Source organism: Micropterus dolomieu, linkage group LG06, assembly GCF_021292245.1.
Source record: "Micropterus dolomieu isolate WLL.071019.BEF.003 ecotype Adirondacks linkage group LG06, ASM2129224v1, whole genome shotgun sequence".
Taxonomy (NCBI): Eukaryota; Metazoa; Chordata; class Actinopteri; order Centrarchiformes; family Centrarchidae; genus Micropterus; species Micropterus dolomieu.
In genome coordinates this window covers 5,063,876-5,082,732 of record NC_060155.1, presented here as the reverse complement: position 1 = coordinate 5,082,732, position 18,857 = coordinate 5,063,876, and the positions used below count along the sequence as shown (strand labels likewise).

Below are 18,857 nucleotides of genomic sequence, written 5' to 3'. Positions count from 1 at the left end.
CTTGCCGTATGTGCAGACATTTGTGTCATACACAGAGAAAATACACACAAACCTACACAGTCACCAAAATCGCTGCTAATGTCATGCTGTAATTTAGCTGATTTTCATTTTTTCTTTTTAACTAAAGGATAATACACTCCTGTCCTCTGTGGATGAAGAAAGTTCTGCTCTCCTTTGGGCTTAGGAAACTCTTTCAAAACAGCATTTGGATAAACTCAAGCTACATGTCAGTATCTCTGAGGAGGCAGTGTCCACTCTAACAGCAGGGGAGCATGGGGAAGGAAGGGGGGGGGAACAAAAGGAAACGTGAGTTTGTGTGTGTGTGTGTGTGTGTGGGAGGGCTGCCTGGAGACACAGGGTCTGCCAGACTGACACAAACACACTTACATCATTCCACAAATAAATTAGGGAGAAGGTTTGCTTGCGACATCACCAAAAGACTGCAGAAAGCTTGTTTTTTATGCTCATCAATATTTGTTAACTTGACAATTTTCAGGCCCAAATCTTCCAAATCCAGAAGAGTACCCTTGCCAGAAATTGCTCTGAAACTGCAGACAATGAGAGAGTAAAAAAACCTCTGGATAGCAGCCAGCTGATACATCAGTTTATCTTTAAATTCTCTCACTTCTCTGTTTTCTATCTGGCCTTAGCCTCCTATCCAAAAACTTCTCTTTTGCTCTTTTCTAATTTCAATTCCTGAGACAACCTCCATTTCTCCCTCACAGCAGGAATGAGGGACAAACTTCAACCCCGTCCCTCTACCTCTTCATGTAAAAAGAAAGAAAGGACGCAAACTGACACCCCAAGCGATCGTTCAGCTGATCAAAGGCCCTGCTGGAGGCCATTTCTGATGCTGATGCCCGGGACGGAGCGAGAGATGACCGTAAATTCACAGAGTTTGATTCCTCAGAGGCTGTTAGCAAAGATCCTGCCTGAATGGAAGTTCTTTCTGAACATTATAAGAGGATGAAGGCACATCATTGATATGAAAAGCAGGCAAATAGAAGATAAAAGGCTGTTTATAGCAGTGGTTCCCATTCATTTTTGTCAGATGTACCTCCCTCCCAAGCCCTGTCAGATGAACTCATGTACATAATCAACACCGCCCATGATGTTCCAAATGTGTTCCTTTCAATGGATTTTTAATTGGCTCTTTTTGACACTATTATATAATATTTTTATAAAATTTAACTGCTGTTTAAGTGTTGTAGGCCTACTACCACTTGGTGTGGTTGAAGCTGAACATGTCTTTTTCTTTTAGCTAACAAAGTGTTTATCCATTACTTCTTGCTTGTTATATTCCAACCATTTTTTCAGTTCACATGTTACAGCTGACTCAATATGTTAACACTTTTTTTCTAATCAAAGCATAATTTAAATTTTTTGTTTCAAATTAGTTGAGCTAAAATCTTTCCAAGCACCCCCTGGCAACTGCTGAAGTACCCCTGGTTTGGAATCACTGGTTGATAGCATCAGAGTGGTTGTAGAAATGTGATGTGGTTTGACAAGAGGCTTTGAATCAATCTGCCAAATCTGCTCAGTTGGGGGTCTGTAGGCAAAGTAATTGTGTATGTGTGTGTGTGTGAAAGAGAGTGTGTTACTTAAACTAATATAATTAGAGCTTTGTCTAGCACCAGCTGCTCTTAGCCATCCCAGTTAAGACTAGAGGGACAGATTTAACTGACACACACACACACACACACACACGCATACAGTACAGGGATATTTGGTACATGTAGGCGACATCCATGTATTATCACCTTGTCATGAACATCAGATAGCACACACACACACACACACACACGCATGCATACAACCCAACAACACCCATGTATTCTGCCCATGGCAAAAACAAACAAGACAACTGAAAAAACAGCGAAGATAATTACTTTGACCCCCCTCTTGAAAACGTCTACATAGATGTGTGAATAATAAACATTTTCCAGTGCAGTGCACGTGTGATCGTTGAATCATGTGGTATTGAATATAATATACAAATCACATCAATTCATTTTAAAATGAAAGGTAAAGAAAGCTTTACAATACAATAATTGACTTGGAACAATTTACACAACAACTTTTTGTCAATGTTTGTGTTTCTAATTTATCATAATGGAGTTTGAACATTTAAATACCAATATATGTGCATCTTAACTGGATATCTGAACCTCAATTTGTAAGCCAACATGGACAAGAAGTCCTTGCTCAAACTTAACATTTGATATGATCGAAAGCTCCAGAACATCAAGTGAATGGCCCCTGTGAGAGGTGAGATTGGTTTACAGACAGCTGGGATATTGGTTATGCCTATTCTGTGTCGTGTTTGACAGTGTTAAAAGCCTGGACTCACCACTGTGTGCAGTTGGAATGTAACTCTCAATGTAAATCTTCAGATAAAGGATAATTCTGAACAAAAATATGTATAACTGATTTTAAGTCTTTTGTTCATTTCTCCCAAAGTGCCCATGTTAGCCACTGTGGGACCTTAGGTAAACTCAGCTCTGTACACACACTCACATTCATAAACAGGGGCGACTGGTGTTGAGGTTAGAGTGCAAGAAGCATACGGAGCAACATAACTTAAATCTCTACAGGCATTCCAACAAGGTCACACTCATGCAGACAAACAGCCTTTTTTTTTTTTTAAAGAACATGTGGACATGTGAAAAAGAAGTGGATCTATAACCAAGCATGTGATGTTATCTCGTGATAATATCCTGATGTGTGAAATCTGCCTAATGTGTTGTTCAACAGGAGAAGATAAGAGTTAAAAGTAGGTCAAACTGAAAATATAAACCTTTTTTTTTTTTATCAGAACCAAATCACATGTTAAATTCCAACTATCATAAGATAAGATTAAATATACACTGTATACAGATTCTGATATTTTAAAGTTCAAGCTTGAATCAAAAAGTAGCTGCAAACAATTCCTACTGTTGGTTTTATCTTGCAGACAACACCACATAGACAGTAACAAGAGGCAGCAAATAGACATGGACAAGCCAAAAAAGTTAGGAGACAGTAGTAGTTGTGTTCAAATTTACTGGACTGTAAACCGTTGACATTTAATAGCTAATTGTAGCAATCAGTAGTTAATCACCAGAAAATCTAATGACAACAATTTTGATAATCGACTACTTTCAGCCACTTAAAAAGGCAAAAATGCCAAACCAGTTTTAGCTTCTCAAATGTGAGGAATTGTTTGTTTTCTCTGTTTCATAGGATTGTAAATGTAACATGTGGCCTTTGGACTGTGGTTCAGACAAAACAAACAATTCTGCGACCTGGCTCATGTGACCTTGGAGTCTGGGAAATAACGATGCCCATTTGTCATTATTTAATGGCATTTCACGGATAAAAGATGCATCTTACGATAATTAACAGACTAACTGATAGAAATAAAATTGTAGTCCTTGTGGAAAGTACTCAGGAGGGGTATCATGTCTTTTTCTTCCCCTTAACTCAGTACACAGCTGATTACAAGAAGCAAGCACATGATGTGATGGTTTTACGTAGTAAAAAAAGGCTCTGCTGCATCCTTTTAAACCTGAAGGAGAAATTCTCTTTCTGCTTGCCTTACTTTCAACATGGAGGTCAGAGGTCAAAGGTCACATATAGATCGGCTCCTATAGAGCTGGAAGAGATTCAGCGATTTTCTAAAGGACACTTAGGTTGAAGCTGATGGACAAACCACTTCTGTTTACTGTGAGAGGTCATCAACAGTAGATGGGACAATTTATACATCTGCAAAGGTATTATTTCAAACTGTACAAGGCAAGAAAGACACAGAAACACCCTGAAAATTAACCCTGGTCATTCTTAAAGCCAGAAGACATATGTACCCCCCCCCCCCCATTTCTCATCACTAATCCAGCTGCTCACCCTCATCTTCATGTCCAGGGGGGAGGCTCCTCTCTCGGATGGTGTAGTTGGCAGAGAATCCCTCTCTGGCGATGGCGTTGTCAGTGGTGATGGTCATGGACAGGATGCCAGTGTAGGAGATCACACGGCCCGGGGACGTCTGGCCACAGTACCGACCAATATGGGGTCCCACTGGGGGAGGAAGGGGGGTGGGGAAGAAGGGTAAGAGAGAGGCAGAAAGGAGGCAGGAAATGAGGGAGGAGAAGAAGGGAATAAGGAAAAAGAATGGGGGACAAAGAGGAGGAGAGGCCAGAGGAGAAAGTGGGAAAAAGGAAAGCATAGCAGTAGTAGTAGTAAAGTAGCAAAGAGACAAAGGAAGAGAGAGATGGAGCAGGGGAGGGGAAGAAAAAGGAGTCAGCTTCATCACTCATCGAGTGTTTTTATTATTCTTTTTGTCCTTCTCTGCCCTCACTGTCCTGGGAAATGTTTCGTGACTTCGGGCAAAAACACACAAGCTTGAGACTTTGTTTTTTATTCTATCTACACAGAACCCAAGTTTAATAAAAAAAAAAAGTGAATAAAAAGCCCCCCACATTCAAAGCCAGCATGTTTAATCTGCTGTTGTGTTCAGTGTCTGCAGACAAATACAATGAGCAGCTGATCCCCTGTCAGCTCCAATCTCCCACCTCTCATGAGTGATGTGGCACCTTTGAGACAGGAATAAAGGTGAGATGACAGGTGGCAAAAATACTTATTTCCAAAATATATTGCATTGCCACTTATTATCCCAACACTATATATAAACTGTATTGATATGAAATCATATCAGGTACAGCAGAGAATAACCCTTTTATCTCAAGACAGTGTAGAGTACTGTGTTAAATCTATCTGTTTTGTCCTCCTGTTAGCTCTCAAGAGTCCAAATTCTTAAATTAAGATTTATTAAGAACTCAAGACTTCTTGTAATGGAATAACTGACATCAGTTATTATATAAATGGCATAATATTGTTTTTTTAAATGGAAAAAGTTGTTCTCAGATGATCAGATGTAGTGTTGTGAGAGGAAAATTGGATTTTCATGCCTCAAAAGAAACCCATAATGGGCCGAAAATATGGTTATTGATATTAAGTCAGAAAATTCTGACTCTGAGTACACTCATGGCTAAAGAAACAAGATCAGAAGATCAGAAGACCAGATAAAGAAACAAGATCAGAAGACCAGATAAATATAGAATTAGTTTAAACATCCAATGAAGGTTGAGGTCAAGGGCAACAGTTGCCCTCTTGGATAACTATGACCTGAACTTCACAGACACCAATTAGTTTAAAGAAAGCCTCCAATTTAAACCAAAATCTATATTTATTTATTATTATTATCATTTACAATGTGACACTGTACTGCTGGAGATTTTTCTTTCAGAAAAAGAGATGCTGACCTCTGTGACGCCAAATATAACGATAAAACACGAGGGGCACAAAGTGGAGCTAACATCTACTGTAACAACATGATTTTCTTACATGCAGCACACAGTGACAGACTTAGTGTCTTAACACTGTGAGTGCTGACGTTGCTGCCTGCCCACAGTTTGCTGGCCATTTCATCCTGTTCTTATCTGTGAGAAACACTGCCAGGCATGTGGTGCCTCCTGTCTCATAGAGATACTGTATCTGCAGCCTCTAGAGGACTCGACGAAGGAACATTCATTGCAGAGTGAAGTCATACATGTTACAAAATTTATACTTTTCCTTCAGCTTGGAGGCAAAACAACTAAAACCTTACACAAGGCAGTCACATTGGAATGCTGAGCTTTGGTAATCTGGCGGATTATGTTTATCAGTTACAGTTTAAAGCAGGTTGTCGATTATCTGTGACGGATTACATTTTGAATTAATTCAGCCTTATCTGAGGTGTGAAATGTTTTCACTGTGAGGCTGTCGTCGACGCAATCAGCTTTAAAATGGAAAAATCCTTCAAGCAATATGGCTGCATTTACATTTATTTAGGAGATGGTTATATCTTCTCAGAAGAAGATTCAATTCCAGCATTTCAACTTATAAACAATAGTAGGTAGGACTGTAACATAAAACAAATGCTTTGGCAACCTTGAAAACAGCTATTTAATAAAAAAATATCAGTACCAGGCACAACTGAGCAAAGTCTACCCACTGTTAAAAGCATAAACTGTCGCAAAGAGCTTTGGAAAAACCAAATATGTGAATATCATGGCAATAATTTCCTCTGTCAAAAAGGAAAATGCTATAAAGGAGTCACAACTCTTCATTTAGGGTATTTATAAGTCTCATTGTTTGCCACTTTAAATGATTTTTTTTGTGAACAAATGTGAAAAGAATGAATTGTCTTCTTCTTCTTCCAATGCTTTTCCGAGGAAATAAATCCAAAAATAATGAGCCCTTGATGTTTGTTTGTCCGGTGAAATCCTAACAGAAAAAGAAAATCCATTTGAAGAACAGATTTACACCTCCAAAGAAAGAAAAAAAAACAACAGTGCATGATGGGAGGGTCTGGTATTTGTGTTAACACTGCGAAAGCGTTTGATGGGATGAAAAACTACATCCTGGTCTTCGCCCTGCCGCAGAGATGCTTTGTTATCTGCGCTGACACACATGTTCGCTCCGCAAACACAGCAATACAGGGCTTTGTAGCATCACACACCAACACGCACATGCATTCATGCAAACAGACACACCTGAATGCACACACGCACACACAGATCATTTGACAGGAAAAGCCCTGGCATGTTATGTATGCTGGCATGGCTTTAAAGTGTATGTCACTGTCTATATACCTGTGCCAGTCTTTGTGTCCCTCATGTTCCCATGCCAGTCTCCTCCCTGGCAATCATCAGGCAAAGCTTTGGGCACAACAGCGATTATTGTGGGCATGCTGGCAGACTACTCCGGCCTGTCCAAGGTATGTAGCTCTCACCATTATCTGCACACTGTACGGCTAATTAGACAACAATGGAAGCCGAGAAACGCTGTCCAAACGAGGGAAGGAGTGTGAACAGAGGGTAGAGCAGGATGCGTCTCCGTCATTCATGTGCAAAGAGCTAATTTTCCAAATGTGGTTGGTGAGGGAACAATGCGCAATCTGTGAATCTGTGAAGGAGTCTCTTTCAGTACATCCTGTGTGCACAGGAGGATGACTTTCAGTAAAAGACTGAGTAACAGCTGAGCCAGCGTCTGTATGCTAAAGCAACATTTTGACATTTTGGGCAATATACTTATTGTCTTCCTAGTGAGCTTGAAATGTGCTAGTAGTATTTTATTATTTTTTTTTTTTAACCTACTTTTTTAACCTACTAGCACCAAATTTCAGAGTCAGTGAAGAACTCAACAAAAGGTGGTTAAGGTGGACAGAGTGGACCCCCTGTATATCCAGCCAATCAGAGCAGAGTACATCATCACCCACCTGTGCCAAATTCCTGCTCATGAATAGAAAAAATAAGTGCTAAAATCCCTTTTAAAGTGTAATATGCAACCTGATTTGTCCAGCTTTTGCTTATATATGCACAAAATGTTTCAGTTGTCTCCCCGATCCAAACAACTGAAAACACGTAGCGCTTCCCACTTTCCCTACTCCCCTACTTGAGCTCACATCTTCCTCTTGTCTTTATCAATCTATTTTTTGCCTCTGCCTTCTGCTTCGCCTCCATTGCTCAATCCGAGCTCGTCCCACCTGCAGGGAAGTCATCCATCCTTTGTTCTCCTCCCTCCTCCTCCCACATGTCTCTGTCTGTATCTCTGTTTTCTGTCAACATCTGCAGGGGGAAGCCGTCCCCAGCACTTCTCATCCTTCTCTTCTTTCTGCTGCTTTGCAGCTCCGCATACTTCTCCTCTGCATCTGCATCCCATTTTCCCTCTTCTTACCCTCCACCTGTGGAGAGGCAGTCCTGTTTTTTCTCCTTCAGTTCTTTCACCTTCATCTTTTTTTTGTCTGACGCTGGCATTTTTATCTCACTGCTCTATCTTGGTAGTGAATCAATTTCTATCAATCAGTTCTATTTTTTGAGAGTGCCTCTGAGTTCATATATGCTTCAAAAATTGCAGACGGAAATACCCCTTTGCACTTTTTATGGCATGTTTTGACCAAGTTTTGTTTATTACACAGGGTCTCAAGCTGAAAAAAACCTAGAAAGTTCATAAAATGCTTATGAAGTTTTTTTTTTTCGTGTAGCTATAGATGAGGGCATAATTACCATCTTGCACGTGGATGTTTAAGTAAGTTTTAACAGTCAAAACATTAACAACTTCAAGTTGTAGCATCATAATTTTGCACTTCTTTTGGCTCAAGGTGACACCAGCAAGTTCTTTTCTTTCTTGTAAATTTTATTAAATTAGAAATGTTTGCTTGATTCAGCTAGGAGCTCATGTTTTACACTCTCAGACTCTGTGCCACCACTCATCTCAGCCTGAGCTAAAACCCTCTCCTCACCTGCAGGGAAGCCGTCCCAGATCTCCAGCCAGTCGTATCGGCAGAGGGCGCCCGGCGGTGGCGTGGTGTCGGGCTCCATGTCAAAGCTGTCAAACTCCACCACGATCTCAGACATCTTGGGGGCGAAGATCATGAAGGTGCAGTCCAGGTTGTTGGGGTACTTCTCAGGGAAACCCGGGGTCTTGATGACGCCTCTGGGAGCCGTAAAGTTCCTGGAACATTCTGGACCTACGAAGCGAGAAGATACTGATGGGTTTTTAAAGTGTCAAGATGTGTTTGGACAGAGTGAGTAATTCTCACTCGGACAGGGGTCGGGGTCATAACGTGTTCACACATTACTTTCACATTGAATAACACCTTGAGCACTTTTTGCAGCCTTTGCTTAGTACAGAATGAGCGGTTTGGGGTCTTTGAAACAGAATAAAAGGTATTTCCAGCATTTGATTTCAAAACTGCATAGATACAAAATGAATGTTGAATCTACCAGAATATCCTTTAAAAGAAAAATTTGTGCCGGCTTGGGTTGATATTGTTTTCTTTTTAGTCTGTGTTCTATGTTGTTGACCTTTTTTGTCTGTTTTCTTGCTGCAAAAATAAGGATTTAGACATTTTGGAAACGCACACAAACTGAGCTACTGTCAGTTTTTTAACCTTTCTGGGTGTCTAAAATGTTGGCAGACTGAAACACTTTTACAGCTGTGACTTCACTGGAATAAAATATTTGCTTTAACTGAGTCTTTGAGTCTTAAAACTAGATTTTCTCCTAAACATTGCGGGAATTCGCCGAAAAATCTTTCAATTTCCAGTTGACAGCATCACATGAGAAGATCCTAAAATAAGAAAAACCACATCACTGGCTCCTGATAAAACGGCCAAATTGTTAAAAAAAAAAAGATAAAAAGACCCCAGTGAAATCTTTGAGACTCAATGACTAGTTAACATTTTCTTCAAACAGAACCTTTGTTTTATTGACAAAACCCATGTCATCTCCATCCACTCAGACCAATTGGCCCCCTCCCGTCGGAGCCGTCTGTGTCTGTGTTTTGACTGGGGTGGGGTGTTGCTGACAGTGCCAGACACTGAGGGGCTGTTTACAGGGGCTGATCCCGGTCAACAAACAACAACACACACAGATGCACTCAGAGACAGACAAATACAACCCTATTAGCTCATTAGACATGTCCAAATGCGCACGCACACTACCCTACATAATCATTCAACCACAACCTCATAATTTGTGTTCAGTGCTGTTATGTACTTTGTGGATTGACTGTGTGTTAATGCTCTGTGTCAGTATTATCTCTGAAGCATTTTAATAATTTGAATGAGGCAGTGAAGATTCCTGTAAAATCCTATGTTGATTAAGGAAAGACTTTCATTTTGAAGGGTACAGGTATATGATGGGGTACATTTTCACACTGAATTTAATCACCTTCTCATTAAGTTAATGTTGCTTTTCTTCTTGTCTTGAAAGCTTGTTGTTGTAGAGTGTACTGCTGAGACCAAGTTGGCACTTAAATCATGATGTTACACAGGCACAGAGAGCATTATGCAGAAAGCCTATAAATGCTTTGTTTCACAACAACTGCAGTTGCAGATGATGGTGCCTGCTTAAAGAAAGTCTAAGGAAGTGTGATCCTTTTCTTTTACACAACGCAAAACAGAATTACATCCACTGTGGTGGCATGAAAAACCTCATAATTCCTCATAAGCATCACAAGCTCTTTTGGATTGTAGGATAATGAAATAAAGTCTTTTCAAACCAAACATTCACTATGCAGCATCAACACATGACATAAATGTCTCCGGATAAAAGTACAAACAGAGCGGCTGGTGAACGCGACAGCTGTTATGTCACTGTCGTTGTTTCTCCACAAGCTGTTTTCTCCACAGTCACATCCACACCGTCAATACTGCTGAAGAAAAAATCCCTGCGTCGGCTCGCATCAGTCAACTGCCGGCTGGAAGTTCACACCTCTCCTGTCGTAAAGTGACATGAGCGAGTTTACAAGACGGTGACTGATCACGGTGGAGGGAGGACGACGTGAGGCGTGGACGAGGGTCAAGCATCCCTTGGAGGCACGAGACATGTGTGTGTGTGCGTGTATGTGTGCTTGTGCCTCTGTGTGTGTGTACTGGGGGTGGGGGTCGTTATGTTGCCAGGCCAGATGTGACCTGCATTTTATCTGAGCATGCCATGAATGCACACACACAGAAACACAGAGAGACACACACTCCCGTGGACCCCTTGCAGTTGACACAGGTGGTGTCATTAAAAGGGCGACATGATAAATGATGTGGAAGGGCTGAGGCAGGCTTCGATCCTGCTCAGCTGGCCCACTTTCCACTGTGTGTGTGTGTGTGTGTGTGTGTGTGTGTCAAATGTGCAGATGGGTTGAGTAAATCTACGCTTTATGAGAAATGTATGTCTATGAAATTAATGTGATTTAAGCTCATATAATGCCTGGAAAATAAAAACTAATAATGCAAAGAAATTTTTTGCTAACATGCGTTACTCTGAGAACTGAACCTCATGGGCCCCTGTAGGTAATCTTTTGAGCCAGCTGATTCTTTTCAGAGCGTTGTGGATGAGTGCACAGAGCACCTTTTGATCTGAAGACAAGCAAGTAAACACGCAAGAAGTGAAATATCTTCCTGACTTCCTACAAACTGCTGCATCAACAAAAGATAAAACAAACATTGTTACATGTAAACCAGAAACCGCATACCTTCAACCAGACTTTGCTTTGTTCAGATAAGTGCATGAACCCATGAAAACAAAAGAAACAAAAAAGTTCCAAAACGTTATGAAATCCTGATTCCAAACCAAAGACAAATAATGTGTTCCTTAGTTTGTGCCTGAACTGTCCACCAAATTTTATGTAATCTGTAAAAAAAGAAAATCCATACGCCATATGTGACATTGTGTTTGCATACTTTTTACGTTTGAGGTTGTGTGTTCAAGCATATCTGTTATGTCACTAACACGAGCGTGTACTTTTCTCAAAGAACATGGTACATTGCTCTCATCGGCTCATTCTCAGTCCATCCATCCATCTTTCTTTCATCTTTTTTATCAACGACCCTTAAATCAACTGTCACTCCCTCCCCCCGTTGACTAAACCGCTGAGACATGTGTTTCTGGTTTGAAAACCTGCAATAAAACAAGCCAGTTGGGGCAAATATAGTTCCAGGGCGCTGAAGGGGACTCACTTGGCTATCATTTATAAATGATGTATTCTGTGGTCAGCAGAGGGTGGAGTTATGGTTATGGCGATGGTGATGGTTGAGGGAGGTGAATGTGCCAGAGCTTTACAGCCCAACGCTCATTAGACAGAGATTTACCCACTTTTGCCTAGCGCTATCTTTAAAGCCAAACAGAGCATGTCATCTGAATGAGGGTTATTGCTTTTTGCGGTGGGGTTTTGGGGTTTTCTCATCATAATGACCTACGTGGAAAAGAGAGAGAGACAGAAGGCAGGAGAGGTACGCAAAGAGGGAAAGAACGAGGGATGAAGCCACAGACAGATACATATACAGAAAGGTATGTAGAAGTGCATGTCACATCAAGCAGACCTAGGGGTAATAAAAGACTGTGATCACCAGCCCAGAAGAAAAAATAAAAATATAATTCACAATATCTTTATTAATTTAAGTTATACTTTATCTCCCTACTCCATTGTCAGAATGCTGTTCCAAAGAGCTCTTGACAAAAATATAATCCTGCTGAATACTTAATCCTATTATTTTATTTTTATTAAACATACTTGAATTTGAATGACTCAAAAATCAAAATAAGCCTAAAAATACTTCTCAAGTAATTTAAAATAAAATATAATACATTTAAACTGTGTGTAGGGCTGTCGCGATAACGCAAAATTTAAATACCGCACTACTGGCAAGCAACAGCAACAATCGGTATGTTCCTACATTTCAGTGCGTGTTAAATGAACAAATCAATGGTTCAAAAATTTGACAAGCAACATGACTTTAGAACTTGGAAGCTGGAAGTTTTGTCATATTTTATGTTGTTTTACTGTTTATTTTGTAGATTAGCTAACTTTGCATTAGCATATTGTGCCGCTAATTTGGATAATAGACTAATGTTGTAATATTGAGGGACAGTCAACAGAAACTGTGTGACCGTTAAGCCTCATTTGAAGCCCACAAAAAAAAAAGACTGTAGCAGGTTGGATGCCCGTAACTCGTTTTTCATGTTGTTTTTTGAGGAACTCTACTATGCTAACTTACAGTGGAGGTGTTAACGTTATATGGAAGGAAGCCCATTCTGCTCTGCACTGGTGTTTGTGTGTATGTGTGTGTGTGTGCGCATGTTGCTGCAGTATGTAAATTGACTTGATAGACATGCCCTGAAGGTAACGATATAGCTACGTGTGAAAAAAGGCATGGTCAGCCTGCAGGACTGAATTAGCTTGGCAACATTGTGTAACTTTGACTAGCATGCAGCAGCTAGCTTGCTCAGACAATACAACTGCAGTGTGTGGCTCGCTAGGCGGTGAAGTGAGATCCATAGACACACTTACTATGCATTATTGCACCAAATTACTTTGCAAAAACAAAACAAAACTGGCAATAAGACCGCATACCACTGTGGAGCCACAATAAATCACTGCAAGGGAAATTACTTCACCGCGACAGCCCTAGCTGTATGCCAATGTTCTTAAAAATTACATTTAAAAAGATGTCTGAGATCTAAAAATATTCTGAGATCACACGACAAAAACAGGCAGTGAGAGAAAGACAAAGATGGAGGTCTCTATAGACTTTAAAGCCTGTTTGTAACCAGAGCAGCATCTCCATTTAGCGCTGAGTTTCAATACGCTGCTCTGACTGTAATGGATTTTAAATGTGGCGAGAAGGAAGGCAAGGAAGGAAGCAACATGGCAGGGGGATTACCTGAGTGAGTACAAGTGCTGTTTTTAACTTGTTAGAGGGTAGAGGACCCATATTGAGGCCAACACACACACACACACACACACACACTCCCCCCAACACATGCTGTCCTAGTTTTCAAACCCCTCTTCTGGCTCTGACATGCCGGAGCATCCATCTCATCTGCAGGTCACCCCTGTTCCCTCCAAGGACAAACAGCCCATTAGCTAAATGAGCCTAGGGTCCCATGTACCTGTCTACTCACACACACACACACACACACACACACACACACACACACACACACACACACACACACACAAGCAGGTATATACATTGAATTGCAAAGACAAGTCTAGGCACAGAGCAACACACATAACAAAAAGATAATCTCAGTAAACACACGAAAACGGTTGATGCCCACACACACACACAGAGTTCTGAATATTCTGTGCTGCAGCTGAGCAGTAGCCAGTAGTGAGTTACTCAACAACAACACGAAAACAGTTGCTCTGTTTATCTGATAAACACAAGGAGGGACAGCAGCAGCGTGCACAGACACACAGATGTGTGTGAAATTCCTCATATGTGTACACATACCTGGCAAATAAAGCTAATGCTGATTCTGATTCTGTTCCCAATGTCATAAATGGACATTGAACGTTAAAACAGTACTGTATTTATCACATATATCACGTAAGGTGGAAGGCTCTTTTCACTCGAAATAATAAAAATATCATATTCTTATTTAGCTATAGCTTTGCAGATCATTTTCGTTTTATTTTTCCAGGTTTTAAGGTTATTTTTAATTAAAAGGATCTGGAAGAATTGACCCACAATTCCATTTATCAATTTAAACTGACTTTCAACACAATCATAGGAGTCTATTTCATGACAAATGACATAAAGTTGGACCTTTCCTAAATGACATGGAGCCCCAGACAGCATGATGAACGTACAGTAAATCCCTATTTGATCATTATACTATCTGATCACAGCTCAAATATAAATCATCACACATCTATGGGGAAACTCTATCTTTACAAAAATCCCACCAGGAAAACGTTCAGGACCAATGTTCCTTCTAAGCTGATACACTGTTGACCCACTTTTAAAGATTTATTACAATGACTTTCCAACATCTTCGTGTCATTCATCAGTCAAGGCTCCACTTTGCACCCTGAAATTACAGTTGAGACAAGCGGATTTGAAAGGTGTATCAGAAGTAGGGCTATACTTTGTAGTTTAGAGCTTGCCCTTAACCCCGCTCGTATTACTGCCTTACTCCTCATTTCAGTACAAAGAAAAAAGCACTTGTTTCATTTTCAACAAAAGTCCATCTGGGGATTGTTATTCCTGGATCCCGTGATTCTGTGAATGGTTATTGCTCTCTGGGGTGCAAACAAAAAAAGAAGAGGAATCTCACGCAAGCGCACATTCCCGTTTTATCTGATTTATCTAAAGTCCCCATTGGTGGAAACTGAAGTGGTCACAGGAGACTCAGCGTTTGGCGGTTACTCAAGTGGACCCAAGAGGGAAGAGCAAATACAAATGTAGGACACGGGAGCAAGGTTCCTTCCTCGACAGGCAGTGTTTATGTAGGTCTATCCTGCTAGCATCCTGCCCCAGCTGGGACTCACTGTTCCTCTAATGGAATTCTGGGTCTTTGAGTTTATTTAACTTGCAGCTTGGAGGTCAGTGTACGTGGGGTGCAGCTCAGGCTGTTTGGACAACCTGAGTGTGGAAACATTTTTATCTATATTCTCTGAGAGGTTATTTTAGGATGCTGGTTACTGGTTTGATCAACATGTAAGAGATCATATGCTTATGTTTTGTGCAAAATGTTTGTAGTCTAAATATTTATTCAGATTTTTCACAGTTTTGTAAAAAATGTAGGGTGCTTGTCCTACACTTGGGGAAAGGCAGCCAGATGATCAGACAGGTTAACTAGCCTAAATTTACCCATAGAACAAGCACCGTCATTTGTTATATTTGATTGGTTGTCACTCTCATGAGGGAGGGTTTTAACTAATAAGCCTGAGGGCCGTGTCCCCAGATCTCTTCAGTTAACTTGGTAACACTAAATTGGTAACACTAAATTTCCAATTTTGTCAGAGAGGACAGGAATTATCAAAGCTTTAGTCTGTTTGGTTTTCTTATCATCCCCTGCTGCCCTTGAACAGCCTGCCAGCCTCCTGAAATATGTAAAATGGCAAAAAAGTATTTATTGCTGGTTATTTTTCATCATGAGTGACATTGATCCAAAAGCTCAAGAAGAAACCTGGCTAAACTACAAATGAATTTAAATTGGCTGTTTTCAATGAGGCAATTCATCACATTCAGTGGAAAACAGCACGGCAACTGCAGCTCCAACACAAGTAGCTACAACAAGGACATTTCATTTTGTTGTTGTTGTATGATGAAACCACAGACCAGTACACACCTGTCTTGAAGACCTCGTAGCGAACAGAGAAGCCCGCCCCGTGTGTCTCATAGTCGGAGACAAACTTGATGAGGAGCTGGCTGCCGCTGGAGATGATCGGAGACGGTGCGATCTTCCCGCAAAACTTCCCCAACATGGGTGAAAGCTCATCTCCGCCGTTGTAAACCTCCACGTAGTCGTACCTGTAGGAGAAGAGAGGAGATACAGGTTTAGATTTACACTCTTGTCAAAAAAAAACACATTATTATATGAGCTCATAATTGATTTTTACATTGACCTGTCCCAGCGTCCCTGTTTGCTTGAATGTACAAAGCTGCTGAACATATGCATGAGTACGTGTTCTAGGTTATCAAAAGTTGAATAGTTATTCTGTGATTACTGGTAGTGTTATTAAAAGAGGCTTTCCACTGATCTTACATGAGAAAGTCAATCTGCTACGAACAGAAAGCTGATGTTACTAACTGGAGGCCATAACAAAGGATGTCATATCTGCTTTTCTCCAACATGTTTTGCTGGCACTGAATGCTTCCGGATTTTGACTGACTTAAGGCGTTTCTTCAAAATACCAATCTGGTCAGCTGACCGGCTTGGTTTGCAATGTTTTATCTTCTTGTTCTTATAGCTAATGCCGCTGTGGCACCCTAAATACCGACAGCTGTCTCAAATGAATGATGGAAGATTGCAGCAGCACATTGGAGCATTTCACAGTGAAGAAAATTCTCAGATACAGCAGCTGTATAATAAATTACTGAATGCATGTTGGGGGAACAGCAACATCTGGTTGTCTTCTTTCCTTTGCATGGTGAAAAGATCAATATTTACAGTCATATTATCTCAACAGACTTAAGTGTGTCACAGATAGTTTGTGAGGCACCATGATATAAGGCACATTTCAACTTAAGAACAATATATGTAGATCAGAATGTAAGGGAACATGTGAGTGGAACAAAATGATATTTCTCTCCCACAAGTAAGATATCTAACTGTTATATATATCCACTGGTCTACATCAGAGGTGAGAAATGACAATCAATGTCTTTATTTGTCCCCGTAGGGAAATGACCTTGCGTGCCTGTTTTTAGCTTTTCCTGCTGGTAAGAAAACATCAGCTCTGTGTGGGGACAAAAGAAATACAACATCAGATTTAAGAAAGTGCAGTGTGAACGGAGTCAGAGAGTCAATGCAATTGAACAGAAGCTACTCTTTCTAGGACTGAGACAGGGATGGGCAGAGGGAGAGAGCGAGGCAGCCATAGAAACATAAACCCATGACAGTGTGAGGCACTGGGAGGATCTGAAGATCCCCCTGAGCGCACTGAGAGACTTCATCAGTCTCTGCCGTCTGTGTGGACCTCCCACCACCGCTGCAGCACCTCATCTTTTACCTGCCAACAACCCTCTGTCCACCCACTGTCCACTTCACAACACCTCAAGTGTCTAAGTGGGCACTCTGGAGGTGCATGCTGTTTGTATGTGACTTCTGGAAGATATGTATTGCACCTTATGTTTGGCATCTGCAGGCACACTTGATGTGTTTTGTACCATGTATGTAGGCTGCTGTATATATGCTCAGCAAAGAATTCACACAAGTTGAAGTGCATTTTTAAGTGCGTAAGTAACTCAAGTGTGTTCGTGAGTATGTATGTAAGTGTGCCTTGATAAACACCTCCCCTCCTCCACTCTCTGTGCTGCGCTGTAGCAGACTGACTCACAGAGCCAAGTGTGTAAGAAAGCATGGTGGGATGCAACGCGAATTCACGACTAAATGGCTGATTATACTACAGACCACAGCTAAAAAAATACCTGTGACTCAGCAAGCAAGAGGATAATGCCTGACAAACTGTTGTTTAGCAGGGTGTCTCAGCTCTAAATTTTACGTTAGATCTTGCGGCCCTTTATAGCCCAGCAATGCCTTCTTGTGCTCATGTTGCATATACGTCCATGAGCTGTGAGCAAAGAGTGATGTTCCCTTTTTTAATTTTAATAGTTTACAGAAGCCTGGGGAGGGAAACTCTCAAGTATTTCACAAAAAGAAAAGAAGGATTTAATTCATAGTTTTCACGTGACGTCACACTCCACTGAAAACGCTCCCTTGGAGGACAAAAAGACGTTAATTTCTGTTGCCTGCCAGCCAATAGGCCTATGCAAGTGATACACTGTTACTTTGAGTTTGTTACTTTTTGCGTTGCCAAAATGCTGGATGGTTGTTGTGCTTTCTGATTTACTAATCGAGGAGGAGACAAGCCTGTGTTAGGTGAGGGATTCCCCAGAAGTAAAAGTAAACATTACCGCAACCCGAGCGGCGGCAGGGAGCTGGCGGGTTTTAACGGTAGAAATGCGGCAGCGGGTGCTGTAACGTTATATGGATCGGATATGACCCACACTTGCAGTTTGTGTTCATATGTCTCTTTTTCTTAAGTTGAAAGGTGATCCAAATAAAATTTTACTGCTTTTGCAGCGTCTCTACAGGGGAGTCGCAGTGTGAGCTGCTATGTTGGTCTGTTGTTTTGCCCTCCAGGTCACCGCACATGTCACGTGACTGAAAACTTTGAATAGGAAAGTTCATTCTTGGCCTTGGAAACAGCAGTTGACTTTAGAGCTTTAAGAGTTCCAGAAGTCGAAATTAAATGGACCTTAAGACCTCAGCTGTGCCCGAAATCACCCACTACTCACTATATATATAGTGGACTATATAGTGAGCTGGCCATTTTGTAGTGCTGTCTGAATGTATAATGAGAATTGTTATTCCCTTTATAGTCCACTCAAAGTATCCCAGAATTAATTTTGAAAAGTAGTGTACAACCGACAGCCACTAACCAAGCCCTAGATCTCATCATGCATTGCACTAATAGAAAACAACAGTCCACCAATCGATTGTCTGACAGCAATGACGTAATTAACGAGGTAAAAGAGTAGTGTCCAAAAGTGTTCATTTAGCAAGTGAGCTCGCTATATAGTCCTCTACACACAACTCACTAGACAGGGAGTAGTGAGTGAGTGGTGATTTCGGACACAGCCCTCATTTTGTCAACTGATCGATCTTGACCCCCATTTCGGGAACTACTGCACTAGAAGGAAAAGGGGATGTGTCACTGAATACATGTACCAAAACGTTTACATTTCTAGGTGCAGTTTATTGTTTGCTCAGGTGGTTTTCTAAAAACTTCAGTAGGCAAAAAAGTGTACAGTTATTTTTAGTTAACAC

General features: G+C 40.9%; 1 protein-coding gene across 1 annotated transcript in view; it reads right to left on the bottom strand.

The window, feature by feature from the left end:
• The window catches only part of LOC123972089 (neuropilin-1a-like), a 74,351-nt gene that overhangs the window by 34,643 nt on the left and 20,851 nt on the right, over window positions 1–18,857 (bottom strand). Inside the window, exons 3-5 of the mRNA XM_046051323.1 lie at window positions 15,654–15,835; window positions 8,318–8,545; window positions 3,883–4,053 (exon numbers count right to left, since the gene is read on the bottom strand). Of these exons, the coding sequence (XP_045907279.1) occupies window positions 3,883–4,053; window positions 8,318–8,545; window positions 15,654–15,835 (581 nt within the window). The remainder of the gene's footprint in view (window positions 1–3,882; window positions 4,054–8,317; window positions 8,546–15,653; window positions 15,836–18,857) is intronic.